Here is a 21786-nt window from a genome sequence, read left to right as displayed (position 1 = left end):
TGCAGAAGTGCAGGAACATAGCAGCACACTTCCACAGAAGTGTCAAGGCGGGGCAGGTTCTCCGACAAAAGCAGACTGATTTGGATGTGCCTCACAAGCGTCTCATTCAAGAGATTGCCACCCGGTGGAATTCCACCTTTATGATACTGGAGAGGTTACTGGAGATACAGACACCCCTTCATGAACTTTCTGGTACAATGGACATAGGTGTGCAGAATCCCCTATGGCATCAGGATTGGTTAGTCATGAGTCAGCTGGTAAAAATCCTGCAGCCCTTCAAGGATGTCACAGAGGAGCTGAGTTCCAGAAGTGCCACCTTGGCTGACATCATCCCTATAGTTAATTTCCTGGATGAACATTTGGAGGCCTTTAAACAGGAAAAGGGAATGACTGCTGAGTTGCTGCAGTGTCTGAACGTTTTTGCAGCAGCAGGTGAAAGACAGATTAAGGCCTTTAACAGACGACCGCACATACATGCTCGCCTCTGTCTGTGATCCCCGTGTGAAAGGTAAACTCGCCCTACAGTTCAATTGTCTGTCATTTGTGAAGGAGCTGCTGTTAGCAAAGGTCCGTGAACAGGAGCGCCATAGGCGGAGACAGATTAGGCTTGAAGCAGAGGTGGAAACAGCAGGCACGTCAGAGAGTTGTGCTGCTAGCCCAAGCAGGAGCAGCACTGTGTCAGCGACAGATAGTACCTCCTCCTCCACGTCAGAACGCCCAAGGCATATTGCCCATAAAGATTCATCAGTTGTGCAACAGGCAAGAGAGAGAAAGCAGCTGGATTGAGTGACTCTGAGCCCGCCCAAGCACAGGAGACAGCAGCACAGCTGTCAGTCACACGGTATCTCTCAGAGCTGATAGAGAAAATGCAGACACATCCGCTGGCATATTGGGCACACAAGTCCACTGTCTGGCCACACCTAGCCAAAGTGGCTCAGCAATATCTGTCATGTCCACCAACCAGTGTGCCCAGTGAACGTGTCTTTTCAATGACAGGGGATATCATGAGCTCTCACCGCTCAAGGCTGGCACCAGAGCTGATGGAAATGCTAGTGTTTTTGAAAGTAAACCTGCCTTTGCTTAGGTTTCCAAATTTTCCCTGTGAATGGCAAGATGAATAAAAGCAATTCAAAGCCTTGCAGCAGCTCCAATTGCCTCCTATGCTCGAGATAATATAAGCACTGCAGCACATGTACCTGACATGAAACGCTGTGCCTGACCGTCAACTGTACAGGCCTTGTGTTCCTACAAGTGTTTGACCTCGACTGCTTTGCCTGTCAGTCCAGGCCTTGTGTTCCTACAAGTGTTTGACTTCGATTGCTGTGCCTGTTCATCCAGGCACTATGTTCCCAGCTGGGATTGACCTCTGTCCTCGACTGCTTTGCCTGTCAGTCCAGGCCTTGTGTTCCTTCAAGTGTTTGACCTCGATTGCTGTGCCTGTTCATCCAGGCCTTATGTCCCTAAGTGGGATTGACCTCTGTCCTCGACTGCTTTGCCTGTCAGTCCAGGCCTTGTGTTCCTACAAGTGTTTGACCTCGACTGCTTTGCCTATCAGTCCAGGCCTTGTATTCCTACAAGTGTTTGACCTCGACTGCTTTGCCTGTCAGTCCAGGCCTTGTGTTCCTTCAAGTGTTTGACCTCGATTGCTGTGCCTGTTCATCCAGGCCTTATGTCCCTAGCTGGGATTGACCTCTGTCCTCGACTGCTTTGCCTGTCAGTCCCGGCCTTGTGTTCCTACAAGTGTTTGACCTCGATTGCTGTGCATGTTCATCCAGGCCTTATGTCCTTACCAGGGCTCGACCTCTAACGCTGTGCCTGTTTGTCCAGCTTGGAGCTAGGATATAGTTTTCATGACCTTCATAATACGGGCCATTTTTCCAAGCTGTTTCTTTGTTGCTACATTAATGTTTCTAGTGCTATAGAAACCTGGTGGTAGTTGTACTCTAGTTCATCCTCTGTGTTCCCATTGTTTACAGAGGCACTGTATGGTACAAAGTCAACATAGGTTGATATTGCAGATTTGGACTTGAGTAGCAGTATTCTTATTTCTGAGAGCTCTTCAAGTTCCTTTGTCATCAGCTGAAGTGCGTAAGTACAGTCGGTAGCTTCTGGGTATTCACTAGACGCCAACGGAAACACCCCACTCTAGGGGTGAACCCGTTCTAGGGAGTCCTTTCCTGCACAAAGGAAAGGGAACTCTCTCCTGGGCCAGCCTGTCTTTCCCCTATCAAAACCACAGGGACCAGACTACCTCCACTCTGCCAGCCTGTCTTGCCCCTATCAGCTTTCTGCCACTCTGCTTTGCTGCCATACACCAGATGACTTACTTAACTCCTTGTGGTGTTCTTGCCACTATCATGGTTCCTCAGTGTGTTGGTGCTAGTCTATCTGCTTGCTATGTTCCCTCTTCATTGTGCTGTTGGATGTCAATGCCACTTGTCTTGCCACTTTGCCTGTTGTGCTGCCTTCGATGGTTCATGCATCTGCTATCGGTGCTCTCTTTTGAAGTTGTGGTATGTTTTTGACATTCTCACTGCTGCTTTGTGCCTCTGTTAAAGCACTCTTGCCACTTCTGGTACCCCTTTGCACCTTTCCAGTGCCTTAGGCTATTCATGCCACTTTGGTGCCATTTTGCCACAGTCTAAGTACCTTGGAGCTCTTTTGTTGTTGTGATGATTGCTCCCCAGAAGTTTCCTCAAAATTGATAATAAAACCCCAATTCTGCAGCCAAAAATAGGCTGGAAATCCTTCCCCCATTGTCTTTAATTGGAACCGGAAAACGAATTCACATATCGACGTATCGGATTCTCCATATGTCCGAATGCAACGGAAATGCCCCCCGACGAATACGTATCACGAATGCAACGAAATATTTTTGGCTGCACATCCCTACTCTCCACAAAACCTCCCAGTAAATAGATGCAATGAAATAGCCACGTTATTTAATGACAAAATTAAGAACCTAAAAACAAAAATTCCAAATACAATGAAACAAGAGATTAAAATGAAAAAAAGAGATGTTGAACAATGGTCAACATTCAATGAGGTATCAGAACTGGAAATTGAATCTATACTAAAAAAGCTAAATCCCACCCCACATGCATATGACACAATAACAACCGTAAACATAAAAAAAGTGGCCAACACAGTATCCCCGACATTGGCTAAGATCATCAATCTATCCTTACAGGAAGGAACCATGCCAGATGCACTAAAAGGAGCAATCGTAAAACCAATTTTAAAGAAGAAAAACAGTGACCCAGTTAACCTGAGCAATTACAGGCCAGTATCAAACCTACCCTTAATTGCAAAATTAATAGAAAAAACTATACAGAAGCAACTAGCAACAGAGAAAGAATCCCAAGTAGTCAGAGAAAAATCACAAGAAGTCAATACCTCTTGCTGCTTGACTAAAATAAGTAGGAACAGGATTTCTGATGGCTCTCCAGGCTCCTTTTCTCCCCAGAACTCCCATTTCTTTCCCAGAAGCAGATGGTATTTTTGTACCTGGTTACTGCAATCAACCTCAAGGACAAGTCTTTCCTTCCCAGTGGATTAGGAAGCTGCCCTCCAAACCCTCTGCAGCTGGATCCTTCCAAGCACCCACTCCCATAAGGGTCAGAATGCAGTGGGCCACTTGACCCCTGGCTTGACAGACTTTCAGGCCTGCTGTCCCAGACGTGCTCCTGCAAGTTGCAGGCATCATATGGCTGTCCACAAATCTGAACTTGGATAACAATAATATCCTGTATCCTTCCCAACATGGCTTTCGAAAACACTATAGCACAGAGACACTACTGCTTGCGTTAACAGATAACATCATGCGGGGGTTCGATAGTGGTAAACATTACATCCTAGTGATGCTAGACCTGTCAGCCGCCTTTGATACTCTAAATCACGACATACTGTTAAATAGACTAGAAGAAATAGGATTAAGTAACAAAACTATCAAATGGTTTAGGTCATATCTAATTAACAGATATTTCCATGTACAAATAAAAGACGTAATGTCAGAAAAAATAAACCTTCAAACAGGAGTACCACAAGGATCCGCCCTATCTGCGACACTTGTCAACATATACCTGTTACCATTATGCCACCTGCTGGCTGATCTGGGCATCACACACTATATATAAGCTGATGATATTCAATTAATATTACTCATCGACAACACAACTGAGAAAACATTAAACATAGCAAACATGTATCTAGATATCATCAAATAGCTACTAAACCAAATGAAGTTAGTAATTCATATAGAGAAAACAGAATTCCTACATTTAGAACACAAAAATATGGAAATCATACGGAGCCCAATCACACTCAAAAACAACCAACAAATAATATTAGCAGAGAAAGTACGGAACCTAGGAGTATTAATTGACACAGAAAGGAAAATTAGGTCTTACCTTTGCTAATTTTCGTTCCTGTAGTACCGAGGATCAGTCCAGACTGCTGGGTTATGTCCCCCGTCCAGCAGATGGAGTCAGAGAGAAAACTGAAAAGGCACCCTCTATATACTCTGGTGCGCCCCCTGCGATCCTTCAGTATAATCAATAACAAAGCAGAATGAAACAAGAAACAATGGCTGAAAACTGGTGACTAGAACAAGATAAATATGAACATTTGGAAAACGAGGAAACCAGGCGTTAGGCCATGAAATACAAACAGGTAAAACGAGCACCATCTGAAACAGAAAAGCTGAAAAACAGAGCCGCCGCGGGACTCCTCACTGATATGGGCGGGCGTCTGGACTGATCCTCGGTACTACAGGAACGAAAATTAGCAAAGGTAAGACCTAATTTTCCTTTCCCTGTACGTACCAGGATCAGTCCAGACTGCTGGGAGGATCAGTCCAGACTGCTGGGAAGTACCCAAGCTGCCCTAAATGGGGTGGGACCTAGACAGTCCCGCGCGAAGCACACCGCTACCGAAAGAGTCCACCGGAGTGTGCACATCCAATCGGTAATGCCTAGCAAAAGTGTGCAAGGATTTCCAAGTAGCCGCCCGGCAAATCTCCTGAGGAGAGACAAAACCACTCTCCGCCCAAGACGACGCCTGAGAGCGCAGAGAATGGGCTTTGAGACCAGCCGGAACAGTACGACCCTGACAAATGTAAGCAGAAGCAATGGTCTCCTTCAACCAGCGAGCTATCGTAGTCTTGGACGCTTTAGCTCCCTTTTTCGGACCGCTCCACAAGACAAAAAGATGGTCAGACAGTCGAAAAGGGTTGGTAATCTCCAAATACCTCAACAGCGTCCGTCGCACATCCAACTTCCTAAGTTCCGGTTGTCGAGACGCATCCCTATCGTCCAGAACAAAAGCAGGGAGATCGATGGTTTGATTGATGTGAAAAGCGGAAACAACCTTCGGCAAGAAGGAAGGAACAGTACGGAGCGAAATTCCCGAATCATGAATACGGAGAAAAGGCTCTCTGCAAGACAACGCCTGGAGCTCGGATATTCGCCTCGCCGAACAAATAGCGACGAGAAACACTGTTTTGAGAGTGAGATCCTTGAGGGTAGCCCTTCGTAAAGGCTCGAACGGAGAAGAACAAAGCGCAGTGTATGAGCGCGGAAGTCCATTAGAAAGTTGCGTCGCGTGCAGGGAAATTTTGTGATAATCCCTAAGGCAGTGTTGGAAGCAAAATGGGCTCCATGTCGCGAGCTGTAGCGAGGCCCAATCTAGGTGAGGCTGATGAATCCGTAACCACGGTCATCCCAATATGATCTGGTTCACGGACGAAGGAAGGACATAGAGCTGGATGTTCTCTTGGTGGAGAACACCGGTGTGAAGCAATAGAGGCTTGGTAATATAAGAGATGTGCATTCCCACAGGCTGCCCCGATACTGAGGTTACTGACAAAGGAGTAGGTAATGATTCCACCGGAATCCGATATTTCTGCACCAGGTGTTCCTGAATAAAGTTACCCGCCGCCCCGGAGTCTATGAAGGCCTGGAAATGTAATGATTCGTTGTTCATACAGATCGTTGTGGGTAATAATAGTTGAGGAGAGGGAATGGTGGGACCCAGGGAGGCCTCTCCCACCCGACCTAGGTCCGTGAGTTTCCCGGCTTGTTGGGACATTTATTGAGGAAATGTCCAGCTCCGGCGCAGTACAGGCAGAGATTCTTTGCTCGTCGGTGATTCCGTTCCTCGGGAGTCAGTCGAAATCTATCTATTTGCATGGGTTCTTCCGTGTCCCCTGAAGCCTGGACAGTTTGTGGAACGACCATAGGTTGCTGAAAGGTAGGAGCCAAACGAAAATTTCTCCGAGTGGCAGCTCGCTCTCGCGTCCGTTCTTGAAAGCGTAAATCCAATCGAATGGCTAGTCGGATTAACCCTTCCAGGGTCTCTGGGGGATCTCTACCAGCCAATTGGTCTTTTATATTCTCTGCTAGTCCTTGTCGAAAAATGGCTGTGAGGCTCTCCTCTCCCCAAGCAAGTTCGGCTGCCAAAGTGTGAAACTGAATAGCATATTCTCCCACTGATTGAGATCCTTGTTTTATCTGGAGTAATTCATTCGCTGCGGAAGATGAACGTCCCGGCTCATCAAAAATCAGACGGAATTCCTTAAGAAACCGATCCAGAGAGTTAAGGATAGGATCGTCTCGTTCCCATAAGGGAGAGGCCCATGCCAATGCGGGACCCTCCAACAAGGACAGGAGGAAGGTGGTCTTGGTCTTATCATTGGGGAAGGAGGCAGGTTGTAGCGAGAACTGCATCCGGCACTGGTTGATGAAGCCTCGACATAAGGCAGCATTTCCATTAAATCGAGGCGGAGGTGGTACCCTGACAGGGGCAGGGGCAGCCGCCATGCTGGGTGCTGTAGCAGTCGGAATGTGGGCTAGAGCATCCATACGTGCAACCAATCGATCCAGGACCCCTGTGACTTGATCTAGAACCCCCTGTTGTTGTTGAATCTTGTTTGCCATTCCAGGAATGGCTTGTAAGGCGGTCAAATCAACTGATTCCATGGCTTCGGCCAACTGTTACGGCCTCCTTATGGATAGTAGTGGAACCACAGTTTAGACCGCTTACCTTGTGGTTGGAGAGTCGGGAACCAGGGGGCAAGCCCAGAGGTTGATAGATAATTCCGGTCGAGGCAGGCAGCAGATAGAGTAGTCCAGTAGGCAGTCCGAGTCGGGGCAGGCAGCGATCAGATAGGAACCAAGCAGATAATCCAAATAGGCAGGCAGCAAGCAGAGTAGTCCAGTAGGCAGTCTGAGTCGGGGCAGGCAGCGATCAATCAGGAACCAAGCAGATAATCCAAATAGGCAGGCAGCAAGCAGAGTAGTCCAGTAGGCAGTCCGAGTCGGGGCAGGCAGCGATCAATCAGGAACCAAGCAGATAATCCAAATAGGCAGGCAGCAAGCAGAGTAGTCCAGTAGGCAGTCTGAATCGGGGCAGGCAGCGAGCAATCAGGAACCAAGCAGATAATCCGAATAGGCAGGCAGCAGGCAGAGTAGTCCAGTAGGCAGTCCAAATCGGGGCAGGCAGCGAGCAATCAGGAACCAAGCAGATAATCCGAATAGGCAGGCAGCAGGCAGAGTAGTCCAGTAGGCAGTCCGAGTCGGGGCAGGCAGCGATCAATCAGGAACCAAGCAGATAATCCAAATAGGCAGGCAGCAGGCAGAGTAGTCCAGTAGGCAGTCCGAGTCGGGGTCAAAAGGCAGCGAAAACAGCAGCTAATCCCACAGAGAGTCCGAGGAACCAATGTGGCCGAAGCAGAGAGCTAGAGACACTGCTCTCTTTAAATAACCCTTTTTCCCGCGCAAATGCGCCTCTCCCGGCGTCTGACGTCAGGGGGCATGGCCAGCCCCCGAATCGCGCAATGCTTTGTGCCTTGTTCTGTGCCGGAGTGCTGGCGCGCCTGACGCAGGGAAATGCCCCGACCACCACCGGGCCGCGGAGAAGACGCTGCGATGTCCGTCCTGCTGCTCCCCGGATCCTGACTGATCCCACCCACGCGCTGCCCTGCTCTAACCCGCGTGGCCGAGGTAACAGTTCGTGTCGGTTCGCAGAGTGGCAAAGGCACTTGAAATTCCTCCGATTTGGGGTCCCAACGGGATAGAAGCGCCCTCTGAAGAGGACGCATATGCGCAAAAGCCCAAGGAACCAAATCCAGAGTGGATGCCATATAGCCAAGAACTTGTAAATAATCCCACGCCACCGGCAGGGGGTGAAGCAATAAATGGCGAACATGAGTTTGCAAGCGCTCCATCCGTGCCTGAGGGAGGAAAACCTTGCCCAGACTGGTATTGAACAAGGCTCCCAGAAACTCCAATCGCTGGGTGGGTATCAGCCAACTCTTGGAGTGATTGACGACCCAACCCAGAGAGTGAAGCCGGAGAAGCACCTTCTGTACCGCTTCCTCGCAGAGAGGTAGGGACTTTGCTCGGATAAGCCAGTCGTCCAAATACGGATGTACGAGAACCCCTTCTCTCCGGAGACTTGCCGCGACCACTACCATGACCTTGGTGAAAACTCTTGGAGCTGTCGCAAGGCCGAACGGAAGAGCACAGAACTGGAAATGTGAGCCCATTATCATAAAGCGGAGGAACCTTTGATGGAACTCCTGGATTCCTATATGCAGGTAAGCCTCTGTGAGGTCCAAAGAAGCCAAATACTCGCCTTTGTGGACCGCTGCGATAACAGAGCGCAGAGTTTCCATTCGGAAGCGCGGTATGTGTAACGCTCTGTTGACCTGCTTCAGATCCAGAATGGGACGGAATGTGCCTTCCTTCTTTGGGACGATGAAGTAAATGGAATAGCGACCCATTCTTTGTTCGGAAGGTGGAACCGGCACTATAGCTCCAAGGTCTTGTAACAGAGTTATCGTCTGCGCAATCGCTTGCTGTTTTGCTTGGGAACCGCTGGGAGAAATGAGGAACAGGTCGCGGAGGGGCCTTGCAAACTCCAATGCGTACCCGTAATGGATGATGTCGAGTACCCACTGATCGGTAGTAATTCTGGCCCATTCCTCTCGAAAGTAAAAAAGACGTCCTCCTACTTTCGGAACTGAGGGATGAGCCAGCGTCCCTTCATTGAGCTGTTTTGGCGGCAGCAAAGGAATGCGACGCTGTTGTACGCGCTGGCCGCCTGGCACGAAAGGAAGGAGTCCATGCTTGAGAACGCGTGGTAGGTTGCCTAGATGAATAGGAGGAAGAGGAGGACCCTCTACCGGAACGAAATCGACGCTGCCCGCGAAAACGACCGCGAAAATTGCCCGAAGACCGAAAAAACCAAGGTTTGTCCTCCGGTAACTTAAATACCTTGTTCTCCCCCAGAGAACGAATTAACTGTTCTAACTCGTCCCCAAATAAGAGTTTACCGCGAAAAGGAAAGGAACCCAGTTGTGCTTTGGAGGATGAGTCGGCAGCCCAGTGACGCAGCCAAAGTAGCCTCGCCGATACTGCGGAAGACATGGAACGTGCCGAGGTGCGAAGCAGATCATAAAAAGCATCCTCAGCAAAAGCTACTGCGGATTCCATGCGGTTGGCCTGCTCCGCCTCCTGCGGCGGCAGATCTTGCGATGTTAACATCTGTTGTACCCAGCGAAGGGTAGCTCGCTGCACCATGCAACTGCAAAGCGCTGCCCGTACTCCTAAGGCTGAAACCTCAAATATCCGCTTCAATAAGGTCTCCAACTTCCGATCCTGAAGATCCTTTAGGGCCGTACCTCCCGTCACCGGGATGGTAGTGTGCTTCGCCATGGCTGTGACAGCGGAATCTACTTTAGGCACCTTAAGCAACTCCAAAGAATCCGCAGGTAGCGGGTAAAGTTTATCCATTGCCCGACTAACTCTAAGAGTGGCCTCTGGATTATCCCATTCCCGGTAGATAATCTGAGCAAGCTTATTATGAAAAGGAAAAGCATGCGATGGAGTGCGGAGTTCGGTCAATTCTAAGTCACCCGGTAGGTCATTTGACTCACTCTGGGGTACCGGAATTCTCAGTTCCTGTAGCACATGACTGATTAAAGGATCTAACTCCTCCTTGTGAAATAATCTGAGAATTTGAGGGTCGTCCCCTTCGACCGGATCCCCGCCCCCAATATCCATTCCTGAATCCGGGGTGGGAGTGTCCGGTAAGACCGGATCAATAGGGACATGTGCTAGAGGCTTAGGAGGAGGGGCTGGATTAGGAGGAAGGGCTGGATTAGGAGTTCCCAAGCCCAAGCCAGTGGGAGCTGAAAATTTTCCCCGTTTATCAGAAATAGGAGCAGCCTGTTCCCATTCAGCTTCTGCTTCCAAATAAGCTTTATGGAGCAAAAGCACAAATTGTGACGAAAAAGGGTGAGGCCTCTTCGAGGAACCTCCCCTGGCTCCTCTAGTCGGCTGAGGGCTAAGCTGCGGAGGAAATTGGGGTAGGAGGTCCTCTTCCTCCTCAGACGACACTGAATCGCGATCGATATCGCCCAAAATGGCCGCCGACTGCCCCAAAATGGCCGCTGCCTCCGAGGACGGAGGAGAGGAGAGTCGTGGTCTGCCCGAATTTAAAGTTGGCTCCTGCCGCGGAGAAGGGGAGATACCGGTCGCGGCTGTCTTCCGCGAGGGCCCCTCCCCCCCGGGGAGGCACCGGGAACAGAGGCCCTCGCGGGAGAGCCGGCGACCCGGCTCTCCACACGCTGCACAAATGGCTCCTCGAGGCATGCTGAAACACAGCGAAACGGCGCGAAAATGGCGCGAAAAGGGGCCCGGGTGACAAGCACCCCTTCCGGAGAGCACAGTGAGTAAGCAGGCGAAAAAGAAAAAAATCACCTCGTTTTTTTTTTTTTTGTTTTTTTTTTTTAAACAGTAGCGCTGCTACCAGCAGCCGAATAAAACTTGAAAACTTTTTTTTTTTTTTTTTTTTTTTTTTTTTTTTACTTGGGAGCCAGCAGAGGGTGCACCACACCCATAAAATCTAATTCTCCGAGGAATTAATACTTCTCAGGAGTCGGAGAGGGAGAGTGACCGGCCCACCGATTAATACTCCCCTCCTCTCACTGGGCTGGGCAGACAGAAAAAACTCCGGGAAAAGGCTGTAGGGTAGCACCCTGCCTTGCCTGCTATGGCTCCAGAATAGGCAAAATTAGTTCTTAAATTTACAGTGAGCTAGTCACCAAATCTTTAAGCCATATAATTATAATCAAACCTGACAGGGAACTTCCCAAACTACAGGAGATCAGGACCGCAGGTTATGCTCTCTCATCTGCTGGAGTCAGAGATATACTGAAGGATCGCAGGGGGCGCACCAGAGTATATAGAGGGTGCCTTTTCAGTTTTCTCTCTGACTCCATCTGCTAGACAGGGGACATAACCCAGCAGTCTGGACTGATCCTGGTACGTACAGGGAACTAAGCTTAAAACAACATATATCTTTAAAAGTAAAGGAAGGACACGCCAAACTCATGGTACTCAGAAGACTCAAACCACTTCTAACAACTGCTAACTTTCGATCAGTACTACAAGCATTAATATTTGCAAGTACTGATTATTATAACGCCCTTCTACTAGGTCTACCATACACCTCACTAAGACCACTACAAATTTTGCAAAACACAGCTGCAAGAATTCTGACCGGCAAAAGTAAAAGAGACCACATCACCGAAACTCTGGCTGAATTACACTGGCTCCCCATTGATCAAAGAATACAATACAAAATACTGTGCACCATACATAAATTAATACATAACGAAAAAGCAGACTGGCTGAACACAGCCCTTTGCATACACGTCCCCCCAGAAACCTAAGATCAGCCAACAAAGCACTCCTACCTATTCCATCAATCAAAACAGCAAGACTAACACAAGTAAGAGAGAGGGCACTATGCTTGGCTGGACCCACACTGTGGAATTCCTTGCCCCTGGAGTTAAGATTACAAAGTGACAACAAAACATTTAGAAAAAATTTAAAAACCCAGCTCTTTAAACAAGCTTTTCCAAAAAGAGAAGGGAGGATAGAACCCAGGGAACCGCAAGGTACGAACAATTGAACACCCACACACATTGAAGTAATTATTAAGTGTGTAGTTTTTTACTTATAATTCAGCACTAAAGGATAAGTTACAATTATAAAACTAGTTTTGTACTCAAATCTGATAGAGAGTTTTGGACATAAATTATAACATTTATCAATTAATATTGATCACAAATAATGTTACCGAACCTTTATGGCACCTATGTAAATGGATAGATTTTAGTATCATAACTTTTATGTGCCTTACTGTAAACCATTGTGACGATATCCATCTTAACGATGGTATAGAAAAGATTTTAAATAAATAAATGATGATTTAGATAGGTACAACAAAACAGTGATGGTAGAGGCAAAACAGAGGAAAATGTTTGTGTTGTGCAGTAAGGAATTCTGAGATTAATTTCAGATATATCTTACTCTTTCTTGAACTCTGGAGTCCAGAATAAGCTTTGAAGCAAGGCATTCAGGTAACATGTTGCCCCTTGGTTGATGAATCCAGCAAGGCCTGAGGATTCTGACTCTACGGAGGGAAGAGAAAACTACAGAATGTAACTTCTTAAACATGCTTATTTTGGATTTTGTGCAAATAGCAATAATGGATAAAATCTCATTTAAATGTTGCAACCCAGTTTATCTTGCTCCATGCAGGCAATGCCAGAAGCAGCTTGGAAGTGGATTCTGTGGCAAGGGATTAGAAAAAGTTGTAACATTCTAAGGAAGGTCAGCCAGAAGTCTTCCCTGAAAGATTACCAGGATTCTGACCTGCAAAATTCCCTGGCATCATAGATCAGTTACAAGACAACAAATGTTTCATAAGATAAGAGCCATACATTTCAGATCATGGATGAGACTCTTACCTAGGTATTCAAGCCACATTACATATCCTAGAGCACGGAAGCTATCTTTGGATTTTACAGCTGTATAAGCAAAATGGAGCTATTATTCTAAATTAATAATTTTGTACCAACATACATAGTAAAATAGATGATTGCAGATAAGAGCCAGTTGGTCTATCCAGTCTGCCCAGTTATTCAGGTGCACACTAATAAGAACATATCCTAGCTGCCAGCCTTAAAACCTTGACCACCTATAGTATATCACGCCTTATCAAATTCAATTTTTGTTGTCTTTCAAATTGGTTTTCTACAATTCAGTCTCTAACCCTCCTTCTTTCCCCTCCCCCCAAGTATCTTACCATCAAGTTTTGTAATATCTAAACAGCTATAAAAACTAGTAAGGCTGTTGTCTGAACATTCAGTAACCTAGGTGCCTGTGGCCCTGCTGAATGATTTAACCAGTTGAATGCTGTTAGGTTGTCAACTAGTTAGTTTCTGGGCCATTGTAATCTCCTGGATCCTAAGGTCTGCACAGTTTATTTTATTTATTTATTTATTTATTTAAGTTTTTTATATACCAACATTCAAGAGAATAGTCCCATCATGCTGGTTCACATGAAACAGGGGTGCAAAATAAACTTAACTTGAACAATAGTGTGGAAAAAGCAGATACATGTGACAGGGAAAAATGGAACTTGGAGTAAGAAGGAAAAAAAAAGGAAAAGGAAAACCAGATAATTACATATAATTACATTGTAAGAGGTAGATAACAATGATATTGGTGGTGATGTGAGTTGATTGTTAGGAGTTAAATAATATTGGAGTTAAGGTAATTTCCTAAACTGCTGTCAAAAGACTAAGACAGGGGTGGCCACTTTTGGTCCTCAAGAGCGACAACAGGTGTAGTTTCCAGGATATCCATAATGAATATGCATGAAATAGATTTGTATGCATTGCCTTCATTGTATGCAAATATCTCATGCATTTTTATTATGGCTTTCCCGAAAAACAGACCTGTTTGTGGCTCTTGACAACTGGAATGGCCACCTTTACACTAAGAATTTTTGTATGGTCTCACAAATTGCAACTGGAAAATGTTATTTTAGTCCTCCTTTGCACAGGATTGGAGCTCACTCTAGCAAATGGAGAAACAGACCATGACGATACTCCATAAGGCTTCTGTTTCTCATGTATACAGCTCAAGAAACCACAAGCAGAAACCAGTGTAAACCCCCTTTCTAAAGGGCACTCCTTGTAGAAGGTAAGGGGCCACCTTCAGATGCTGCAGATTAGTGGAAATGCTAGCTACAACTCCAGATCAGGATTCTCCATGAAGGCCAAAGGGATCACCACACAATCTTTCAAAATATACTTTACTGAAATTCAAAAATTAAGTAAAGCAGGACAGAAGTCCATAAAATAATACAAGAAACAGTTCTTCACAAAAACCAACAGAGAAAGAATCCCAAGTAGTCAGAGAAAAATCACAAGAAGTCAATACCTCTTGCTGCTTGACTAAAATAAGTAGGAACAGGATTTCTGATGGCTCTCCAGGCTCCTTTTCTCCCCAGAACTCCCATTTCTTTCCCAGAAGCAGATGGTATTTTTGTACCTGGTTACTGCAATCAACCTCAAGGACAAGTCTTTCCTTCCCAGTGGATTAGGAAGCTGCCTTCCAAACCCTCTGCAGCTGGATCCTTCCAAGCACCCACTCCCATAAGGGTCAGAATGCAGTGGGCCACCTGACCCCTGGCATGACAGACTTTCAGGCCTGCTGTCCCAGATGTGCTCCTGCAAGTTGCAGGCATCATATGGCTGTCCACAAATCTGAACTGTGTAGGAGCCTGTATTCTTACACTGAGTCTCGCGAAAACAGCATGAGAATATAGATATCCATGAGGCTCAAATTCAGAGAAAACCATGAAGTACTTACAGAAGGGTGCAAAGTCAGTGGCTTGTTGGGAGGGAGGGAGGCAGACTGGTTGGGGGGCATGGAGGGGATTTGAGGCTGGAGGCAGGCTGGAAGCTTAGGAGTCTGAGGCTGGCTGGGAGGTCTTAGGCTCAAAGCAAAATAGATTTTGGTGAGGGGTGGATTTGAGGCTTTGGGTCTGAAGCTGGGCACTGGCTGGCTGGGGAGGGTTGTGACTTTCTGTCTGGAGAAAGGGATCAAGATTGACTAGAGGGTTTGGGGGCAGGGGAATCAAACCTGGCTGGCTGAGCAGAGGATTCAGGGAGGTCAATTCCTGCTGGCCTGGGGAAGGTTGAGGCTGGATTAGGGGGAGATCAAGATTGGCTGGCTGGAGAAAGATCAAAGTTGAGTGACAAGGCTGACTAGTTTGAGTGGAAGGCAAGTGGCTGACTGTGGTGAGGTTTGAGACTAGGGTAGATATGGGGGCAGAGCTAGGGGCAAAGCTTTGCTGATTTGATTAACCCCCCGAACCAAAAAGATGTTCTATTACCTCTGTCCATGCCAATCTTGAAAAAGCACATACAAAGATAATCCATAAAATATATGCTGGGTCAGACCACGTCAAGCCCAGCATCCTGTTTCTAACAGAGACCAGTCCAGGTTACAAAATCCTCTTACCAGGTGATCTGTTTCTTATATCTCACTCACAGCAATAAGCTCTGGCTTTCCCATGTCTGTCTGGCTCATAACTGTTTAAGGACTTTTCCTTTAATCCTCTTTTGAACCCCAGTATGTTAGTTGCCTTGACCCATCTTCTGGTAACAGATTCCATAGCTTGATTGAGCGCTGAGTGAATAAAACCTTCAAATGATTCATTTTAAATCTACTGGTTGCTAATTTCATGGAGTGTCCCTTAGTCCAAGTGTTGTATGAAAGGGTAAATAACTCTTCGCTATTTACGGTTCCACCCTACTCATGATTATATAAATCTCAATCATATCCCCTTTCAGTCATCTCCTTTCCAAGTTAAAAAGCCCTAATCTGTTTAGCCTTTCTCCATATGGGAGATTTTCCATCCCCTTTATTATTCTGTCACCTTCTCTGTACTTTTTCTATGTCCACTATGTCTTTTTTGAGATGGGGGTGACCACAACTGCACACAGTACTCAAGGTGCAATTGCACAATGGAGTTATACTAAGGCATTATGATCATAAGAAACTGTAGGTTTCCTTACTAGAAGAATAAAAACATAATTATGGGAGGCACAGAAAGATTAGTGAACTGAGGCTTGGAGTTTGGGCTTCCCCATGTGGTAAAAATTAGATGGTGCTGTCATCTTTATGAATCCCAGCTACCATCTCACTAAATGGATTTCTACTTATTCCTGGTTAGGAGCAGCAGGTCCCTCTGCTGTCCTGTGGATTTTTTTTTTTTTTTGTTGCCCTTTTAGAAAGCAGGATGCTTCTGCTTCTTAGCCTTGTTTTGTTAGCTCAGTGGATTCCTGTTTGTCCCTTCTAGGAGTAGAATGTTACTGTCCACTGTTACTAATTTTGTAAGTGTTGAGGATCCTTAAGTGGGTTTTTAGTTCTCTGTTTTAATCCTGAGTTACCTGCTGTGGGGCAGCCCTGTTGGTGCAGTCCCCACCTCAGATTTAATGTTAGGTTCTTGCTAACAGAGACCTGGGTGATGAATGGGAGACAGTGTCTTAGCTCCCTGCGTTGTGGTCCAGAATTTTGCAGGCACTTTTCTTTGGAGAAGAAGGTTTTTCCATCCTTTCATGTTCTTATTTGCTTTTTTCCCCCCCTTTTTGTTTCTTTGGGCTTTGTTTTTTTTTTCCATTTTTGCTGTAACTCATTCACTGAGCACCCTAGGGCCCAGAGCTCAGATGAGTTGTTTTGTCCAGAGGAAAATGTGTCTTTCACTTAGAAAGGACCTGAGGAGTAATTGTGTTATCATGGAGGAATGGACTAACATCCATTGCTTAGAGTTCTGCCTACTGGACAGGCAAGGAACATCTGGGAAGAGAGGTGATACAGTGCCAGCCTGCCACTTGCCAATAGAGGAATGGAGAATAGAGAAGACTTCAGGAAAGGTATAGACAATGGGACTTTCATTCTGATGATCAATTGGGATACATTTTCTAACCATTCCACAATGGGGAGAAGCAAGAGAGGAAGGTTATAAATTGATGAGAAGCAGGAAGCTAAATTACTCAAGGATTTGGATTAACTAAACAGAAGATTGTTGCTGGAAGAATGAGGTCACAATTTTATTAAAAGTTCACCTTGTAAGAATAAATTTGGACTAGTATCATCAGGAGCTGTAAATAACCAGTAATTCACCTTTACAACTTTTCATTAAAATTGAGATTGAACTCACAATGTAAGGGAAGTGAACCCTTGGGTGGTGGCGTGGTTGGCGCAGCCTAGTAGGCAAACCTACTAGGCCCAAGCCGACAGTTGGCAGATGCACCCTAGGCTGGTACAGAGCTGGACCTTAATCTATACCAACCTCATTCCCCGCAGGTTGCGGCTTTGGGTTCCAGGGGCCGGCAGGACTTACTCGATAGTCCCACAAGTCAATTAAAGAGAGTCCAGGACCAGGCTGAGGTTGGGGGCAGGCAGCAATCAGACAGTTACCTGTTTCAGGACAAGGGTCAGGGCAGGCAGCGAGCAAAGCCTAGTTGAGATACATAACAGAGGCCAGTGGCAGGCAGACAAGCAAAGAACTAGGATAGAACAAGGCAACGCAAGGATGGAAGAGGCAGGGAAGAATCCAAAACCAACAGGAGAGAAATACGCACTATTAATGCAGGAGGACCTGTTGCTGAGGCACTGGGAAAAGTGCAGCAGGAGTTTTAAATATCCTACCACTTGACATCATCAAAATGCACCATAGGTCAACTTTTCTGCCACAGGGCCTTCGTAGGCTGGCGAATGGTGGGCACGCCTAGGGACAGCACTGGCGGAGGGTTCATGGTGGTGTCCTTGTCATGTCAGAACTCAGCGGCTTACTGGATGAGTGCAGCCAGTCACAGGGCTTTCCCGCAGTCGGCCAAACATTTGTTACATAATTTCCAGAGTGATTACTGCTAATCAAAATGAAGGATTGTCACTTTGTCAGTGCTGTTTATAAAGAGTTGAAGTGGTGAAGTGGGCTTAAATAATGCAAAAGGACTTTGACGTTAAGCTTCCCCCTGCAGGGAGCCCTGGTCACTCAGAATCTGCTATCTGGGAGAGCTGTGCAACCCTAAATCACTGCCCATAACCTCATACTCTGTCCCCACCACTGGAGCAAAAATGCTCAGGGGTGTGCATGTCAGCAGGGGGCAGGGATTCCCCTAGTCACATTCCTGGTGGTAGAGGAGGCAACAGGTGGAGAAAGGCTAGCAGAGAGAGCTTTCAGTTGCAGAAGGGGCAGGATTCCACTCAACCCCTACAGTTATCCTCTTTGGCCTGCCAGTTGCCTCAGGTCAATGATACAGAGCACCACCCTATTTCCTATGGTGGATTGCCACTGCAGAAACATGACAGAGGCTGCTGGTCTGACACCTGACTGATTAAAGGGGCTGTGGGATCAGCTTGGGGAAAAGCCTTCCTTTTTTCAACCTCTTTCCTATAACTTTTGCTTTGCATGGCAGAAGGGGTCCCGAAGCTCGTATTGCTGCATCCCCTATGCCGATAGAAGTGCTGCTTCTGCAGGTAATGCTGTATTCCAGCATATTTCAGATTCTCCAGGACCTTCCCTTGACTGATGGCCTCACTGCAGTGAATACACTGAGCAAAACGTGGGTCCACTCTCACTTTAAAGTGATTCCTGGTCAGGGATGTCTTGAGCGATATCTTCTCTGCATCCTTGGGATGGAGTTAAGTTTGAGGGTGAACCATGAGGAATGGCCAGAGGCATTGCTCATTCTCACTTCCTGCACTGCCTGCTCTTCCTGGGGGTTTCTTTCAACACCGTCAATATCATCTCTTTCCACCATCACCTCACTAGAAGATAAGACTCTACTGGCTAGACCTCCCAAATTTTCTTCGGTGACTAATTTTTAAATAGATTCTGATTTAGAGTATCCCAGACAAGATTCTTTCTCAGAAGCAGTTGTTGGAAAAACTACCTCCATTACTGCAGAAGTAGTAATCATTTATTTATTTATTTATTTGTTTCTTTGTTTAAAAACATTCAGAGCGAGATACATTAAGAACGTACATAGTTAAGACAAACAGAGGGGCATTTCAAGATTCTTCAGGGTGAGGGGAGCATTGTAAAGGCAGCAAGGGAGTTCACTTCATCAAGATAGGTCAGTGGTCATCTGAGTAGAGCTATCGGAGGAAGGGCATGTAGGGAGTAGTCCATTATTGTTTAGTCTTGGGAATGCTTTTTTGAAGAGGAAAGTTTTTTTAGGGCTTTCTTGAAAAATATTCTCTCTCGGAAACATCTTACTTCTTTAGGTAGACTGTTCCATAGGAGAGGTCCTGCGGAGAAAAAGGCTCATTCTCTGGTTTCCTAAAGGTGGGTGAGCTTAGGAGTTGGGACATCTAATAGCATTAGGTTAGATGATCTGAGGGGTCAGGAGGGGGTGTGGATTTTTATTATAGAGGAGATCCAAGGTGAGAACATAAAAACATGTCATATTGGCTCTGACCAAGGGTCCATCAAGCCCAGTATCCTGTCTCCAACAGTGGCCAAACCAGGCCATAAGAACCTGACAAGTACCCAAAAACTATCCCATGTTACTATTGCTAGTAATAGCAGTGGCTATTTTCTAAGTCAACTTAATTAATAGCAGGTAATGGACTTCTCTTCCAGAACTTATCCAATCCTTTTTTAAACCCAACTGCACTAATCAGTGAATCAAGGAGTGTACAATGATAGCAAGCTTGTATTGCAAACAATAAGAAATTGGAAGCCAGTGCAGAGATTTGAGTAAGGAAGAGATATGATTGGGCATGGGAGTACTAGTGAGGAGTCTTGCTGCCGAGTTTTGTATGATCTGCAGTGGATGGGTCGCGGATAGAGGTAGGCCAGTTAGGAGGGAGATGCAATAGTCTATACCAGAGAATAAGAACATAAGAAATTGCCATGCTGGGTCAGTCCAAGGGTCCATCAAGCCCAACATCCTGTTTCCAACAGAGGCCAAAAACCAGGCCACAAGAACCTGGCAATTACCCAAACACTAAGAAGAACCCATGCTACTGATGCAATTAATAGCAGTAGCTATTCCCTAAGTATAATTGATTAATAGCCATTAATGGACTTCTCCTCCAAGAACTTATCCAAACCTTTTTTGAACCCAGCTACACTAACTGCACTAACCACCTCCTCTGGCAACAAATTCCAGAGCTTTATTGTGCGTTGAGTGAAAAAGAATTTTCTCCGATTAGTCTTAAATGTGTTACTTGCTAACTTCATGGAATGCCCCCTAGCAGAAATTGAAGGACCGACCTGAAGTCCAAGTGTTCAAGAAGGGGCTTAATGTGATGAAGTAAATGTAGTTTGTAGAAGGAGGAGTTGGTAATAGTTTTTATTTGGTTGCGCATGGAGTGCAAGGGGTCAATTGTGATTCTCAGATTTCAAACACTTTGGGAGATGGTGATGGAATGAGAATCAAAAGAGAAATTTTGGGGAGTGTTCTCAAGAGGGTGGAGTGATAGAATAATGATTTCTGTTTTCGAGGTGTTGAGGGCTAGCTCATTTCTATGGAGCCATTTTTGGATGAGACAGTGGGTAAGAAAGGAGTATGTAAGGGCCCATATTCCCTTCAGAGGAAAAAAGAATTGAATATCGTCATTATAAATTTTGTAGTGAACTCCAAGTTCAGCAAGGGTGCAGCATAATGGAGTTAGGTACAGGTTGAGTAGGGCAGCAGAGAGAGCAGAGCCTTGAGGAACCCCAGTGCTCAGAGGAAGTAAAAGAGTCAAATTGAACTTGTTGGGACCTGTTGGTGAAGTGTGAAGAGAATCAGGATAGAACAGAGCTGGTTATACTGATAGAGCGCAGGATGGAGTGATTCACAGTATGAAATACAGCAGAGATGTCAAGTAGGCATAGAAGGAACACAGATCCTTGACTGAATCCCCATCTCAGCAATAATTCAATGCTGTGGTATTTTCTGAACACAAACTGGAATTGGTTAGAGCCAATTTATTAGAGCCAATAAAGTTGCAGAGCTAGTGTAGGACTGCTGTTTCTAATCCTTTGGCCATGAAGGATAGAGAGGAAATTGGGCGATAATTGGAGTGCACTGCCAGCTTGGGGTATTGTACTTCTGTTATCCGTGTTCTTGCCCCTGTCCTGCTAACACAGTCTCTAATGTTTCTCCTGCCTTTTTTCCCCTGCTTCAAAACAAGAGGGAGAGCAATAGACAACAGTGGCACATTCTCTCCCAATTTCAATTTCTGCCTATTTTCTCGCTGCTATCAGGGCTCCTTGTATTTCTGACAGGCTGGGCTGGCTCAGCACCAACACCCAATCTTCTGCCCCCGCCATTCCCTCCTCTGCCCTTTCCTCCCAGTGACATGATGGATTCTGAAGTGCCTGCTGGGGACTTGGATACTACAATAAAATTTACTGATACTCTACTAGCACTCACAGTACCACTCTACTACTGAATGAGTGTGTCTGTCACAAGCAGGGCTGGTGCTGGTTTTTTTTGCTGTGAAAAATTAGTGTGGGTCCCCTTCCTCCTAGCTATCAAATAAAGCCCAGCTTTGTCCTGCAATCTATATTTTTAAAAACTGACAAGCCCTCTGGCCCAGAATCCATGGATAAGGAAATGTATTAGGTACCCTAGGCAAACCTGACAGCCTTATACACATGCCACCTCCCCCACACATACACTCCCACACTCTTTATAGACACACACAATTAAATTATGCATCTATAATAAATTTTACATAAGAACATAAGAAATTGCCATGCTGGGTCAGACCAAGGGCTGGGTCAGACCAAGGGCCAAGATGCTGGGCTTGATGGACCAAGGGTCCATCAAGCCCAGCATCCTGTTTCCAACAGAGGCCAAACCAGGCCACAAGAACCTGGCAATTACCCAAACACTAAGAAGGTCCCATGCTACTA

The 21786-nt window shown here is 46.1% G+C and overlaps 1 protein-coding gene across 3 annotated transcripts in view; it reads right to left on the bottom strand.

The window, feature by feature from the left end:
* Positions 1–21786, bottom strand: part of LOC115082692 — a 294549-nt gene that overhangs the window by 189160 nt on the left and 83603 nt on the right. For all 3 annotated transcript variants that reach the window (XM_029586885.1, XM_029586886.1, XM_029586887.1), the window contains exon 6: positions 12381–12483. In XM_029586885.1, the coding sequence (XP_029442745.1) occupies positions 12381–12483 (103 nt within the window). The remainder of the gene's footprint in view (positions 1–12380; positions 12484–21786) is intronic.

The sequence above is a fragment of the Rhinatrema bivittatum genome, unplaced genomic scaffold, assembly GCF_901001135.1.
Source record: "Rhinatrema bivittatum unplaced genomic scaffold, aRhiBiv1.1, whole genome shotgun sequence".
Classification (NCBI taxonomy): domain Eukaryota; kingdom Metazoa; phylum Chordata; class Amphibia; order Gymnophiona; family Rhinatrematidae; genus Rhinatrema; species Rhinatrema bivittatum.
The sequence above is the reverse complement of the archived record's forward strand: the minus strand, read 5'-3'. Positions and strand labels throughout refer to the sequence as shown.